At 34.5% G+C, this 3485-nt stretch overlaps 1 protein-coding gene across 1 annotated transcript; it reads right to left on the bottom strand.

Moving 5' to 3' along the window:
- Positions 1-579: 579 nt before the first annotated feature.
- On the bottom strand, positions 580-1521 carry LOC114084982 (olfactory receptor 4F3/4F16/4F29-like). The gene has a single exon (XM_027926122.2). The coding sequence runs from the start codon at positions 1516-1518 to the stop codon at positions 580-582; it is 939 nt and encodes a 312-aa protein (XP_027781923.2). The 5' UTR covers positions 1519-1521.
- Between the last annotated feature and the right edge of the window lie 1964 nt (positions 1522-3485).

The raw sequence follows: 3485 nt of genomic DNA on the forward strand, positions 1-3485 counted from the left end.
CTGCTATATCAAAGCAAGACTAGAGTTCAGTTTTCTCTAAGTTACTTCTACTGTGTTAATTAAATACATTTTCACTCTGTAGTTATACTACAACCATTTTAGTTCCCTGATAGCTTCACTACATACACTACTACTTTGGGTTGACTGTGTCCACTAAATAGATACTTCACAGTTTTGTTAAAGTGAGTTTTTTTGTGAAAAGTGAGATTATTTGCAAATGGGATCTTTGCAAATGTAATCAACTTAAGATGAGGCTGTATTGGATTATAAAGGAATAAGAAGAAATTTCTCCCTCGTCTGAAGGCCTTGAAGCAGAGTGGCCTGTTTATAATAATTGTTTCATATAATACCATCCCTTTGGAATTGAAATTCAAAATCATTATAATCTTTGGTTTCTAAATACTTTAATTCCTCCTCTTCTTTCAGAAGTGAATGATCCTCCTTCTTTAGTGAAAGAAAAAATGGACCTAATACAATATGGATTATCAAATCATGGTAGGACAAAGAGAATTGTTCATCTGAGTTTCATCATCACAGTGAACTTCAATAGTCTATGAGTACTTTTACACCACCAATCACTTAAGAAATCTTCCTGTAACTCACTAGCTGTCTGCATACTTTCCTCATTTCCACCTTCATTTCTTGATTCCTTAGTGTGTAGATGACAGGATTCAGAAAAGGAGTCAGAACTGCATCAAAGAAGGCCAGGAACTTATCCAGGTGTGTGGAGGAAGATGGCTGAGCATAGATTAATATTAAAGGACCAAAGAACAAGACTACCACAGTGATGTGAGCTGAAAGTGTGGACAAAGCCTTGGAGGAACCAGCAGAAGAGTGCTTCTGAACAGTGAGAATGATGACAACATAGGAAATGATCAGTATGAAGAAGGAGCCCACAGAGAAGAAACCACTGTTGGCTGTGACCATGAGTTCCAGTCGATAGGTGTCTGCGCAGGCAAGTCTGATGAACCAAGGTAGGTCACAGTAAAAGCTGTTCAACATGTTAGGGCCACAGAAGGGCAACTTTACTACAAAAGCCAATTGAACCACTGAATGAATAAGGCCAACCACCCAGGCAGCCACTAAAAAGAAGATGCACATCTGTGGGCTCATAATGGTCAGGTAGTGCAGAGGCTTACATATGGCCACATATCTGTCAAATGCCATGGCTATGAGGAGCACCATCTCCACACCACCAATGAGATGGATGAAGAAGATCTGGGTGATGCAGCCTCTAAAGGAGATGGCTTTGTGCTTCCTGAAAAGGTCATAAATCATCTTGGGGGAGATGACAGAAGACAGACCTAGGTCAATGAAGGACAGGTTAGCCAACAGAAAGTACATGGGAGAGTGTAAATGTGGCTCAGAAGCCACCGTGAACACAATGAGGGAGTTTCCCATCATGCTTGCTGCATAAAGCATGGAAAAGAACACAAAGAGGAGTAGTTGGATACCCCAGGAGTTGGTGAGTCCCAGGAACACAAACTCCAACACCACAGAGTGATTTGCTCCATCCATTGACTTTGTTGGAAATGATACCTGAAGCAGGATAGTATGAGAAAATGTAAACTATGTTAGTTATATTTAATAGTATAGAAGGAGATAAGTTAAATTTATGAAAGTTTACTTACACGTTAGCATTCAAACTGACTTCACATTCAAATTTGGTCACTGTTATATGGATCTGCTCTCTACCACTTATGTTCTGTCTGTATGTAATATAACTCTCTACTTCCTCCCATCTAGATGATGTAATAGTCCTCATGAGATACAAGATGATCAACATAAATAACAGAACTCAAAACAAAACCCTTCTGATTTGGGTTGAAAACTAATAATGAGAAGCTTCAGTCACATGAAACTAGATGATCCATTTTCAAGCCAATAAAACTTCACTTGGAAAACATATTTTTTTATTTCCTCCTTCTCACTCCTTACCTATGGGAGTTTTACCTATGTTAATCTTCAATGTTAATTTAAGTTTACCCCATCTGTGGAATCTTGATTTATTATTACTAGCTATAGTTTACTCTCCCTCATATTATAGTGAATGGGTTACAAATCTAACTGAAGGCAGGCATTATGACTTATTCATATTTGGACTCTCCAAATCAATAAAAAAAAAGTGGTCCAATGAAATGTACAGATCTATGAACTGTTGCCATTTTGCACCATGTTAGGTACAAAAATTGAGAATATGTGTATACACTTTTCTAGAAACTAGCATTATAGTAATACCCTGTTTCTGATTTTGTGTTCCAAAAAGAATCCATCCATAAAGGACTAGAATTAAAAGTGAAAAACAACTGGCCCCTCAATATTGATAAATGCTGCCTGAGAGTACTTAATTCATATTCTAAAGACTTTTAAGCTATGAAAAATCATCATAATGTAATAAAAAAACATTCCTACAAACTTCTATCTAATGATTTGTTACATTATCTTGGAATTATTTAATTTCACTTAGAGAAGCAGCATAATATGGGTTTTAGATACACAAAACCAAGATTTGCTCCATTATTTCATCCACTGACATGCTGATCTTGGGCAAGTTACATAAATTCTTTAAACTTAAGCTTATTTGTGAAACTGTAATTGTAATTAGAATATCTTAATCATATGACTAGAGTATACATTTAGTAAATATTTATTTCTCTTTATTTTACTTGTCCAAAACAGCATGTAGTTTAAGAGAAAATGAATGAATATGAAAATAATATGCTGTTGGCTAGCAGGAAACATCAAAATTCCATATCATAAAAGATATTTCAAAAAAGAACTGTGGTTCATATAAAATTCACCTTGTTTTGTTGAAAAATTATTATATAAATTAAATTGATTTGCTTTCAAAATGCACTATAATTCTTAGTAATGCATTGCATAAATATAATTCAATATTTGTATAATTCCTCATCCCCAACTAGATTACAGACATGACATTAGAGATCACATCTATATTATTCAATCCAATGTATCAAAAATTTAGAATCATTCCAGATATATAATAGGGATAAATTAATATATGCTGAATAAAATCTACTTGTTTAGGATTATAGATGGATCAGATGAGGAAAGAAGGAAAGGTGGAATTAAAAATTTAAAAACTGTCCTATCAAAAGACAGAATAGAATAAACACTGCAATAATTGCATATAGAATTCCTATTTTCTCCTGCTGAAAGACAAAAAAGGGAATTACTTTAAGTGCAAAGAAATTTATAGTTCAGTTATGAGAATGCATTGAAAAGTAGAATTGTAGCTGCCCGAGGGTTATTTGAATTTATAATGAAGGGGATTCAGAAGTAAACCTGGATGTCCTTGATATGCCCGATGTTGTGACATTCTTTTTTTTTTAATTTTTATTGTTGGTTGTTCAAAACATTACATAGTTCTTGATATATCATATTCACACTTTGATTCAAGTGGGTTATGAACTCCCATTTTTACCCCGTATATAGATTGCAGAATCACATCAGTTACACATCCA

Source organism: Marmota flaviventris, chromosome 2 (genome assembly GCF_047511675.1).
Source record: "Marmota flaviventris isolate mMarFla1 chromosome 2, mMarFla1.hap1, whole genome shotgun sequence".
Lineage (NCBI taxonomy): Eukaryota > Metazoa > Chordata > Mammalia > Rodentia > Sciuridae > Marmota > Marmota flaviventris.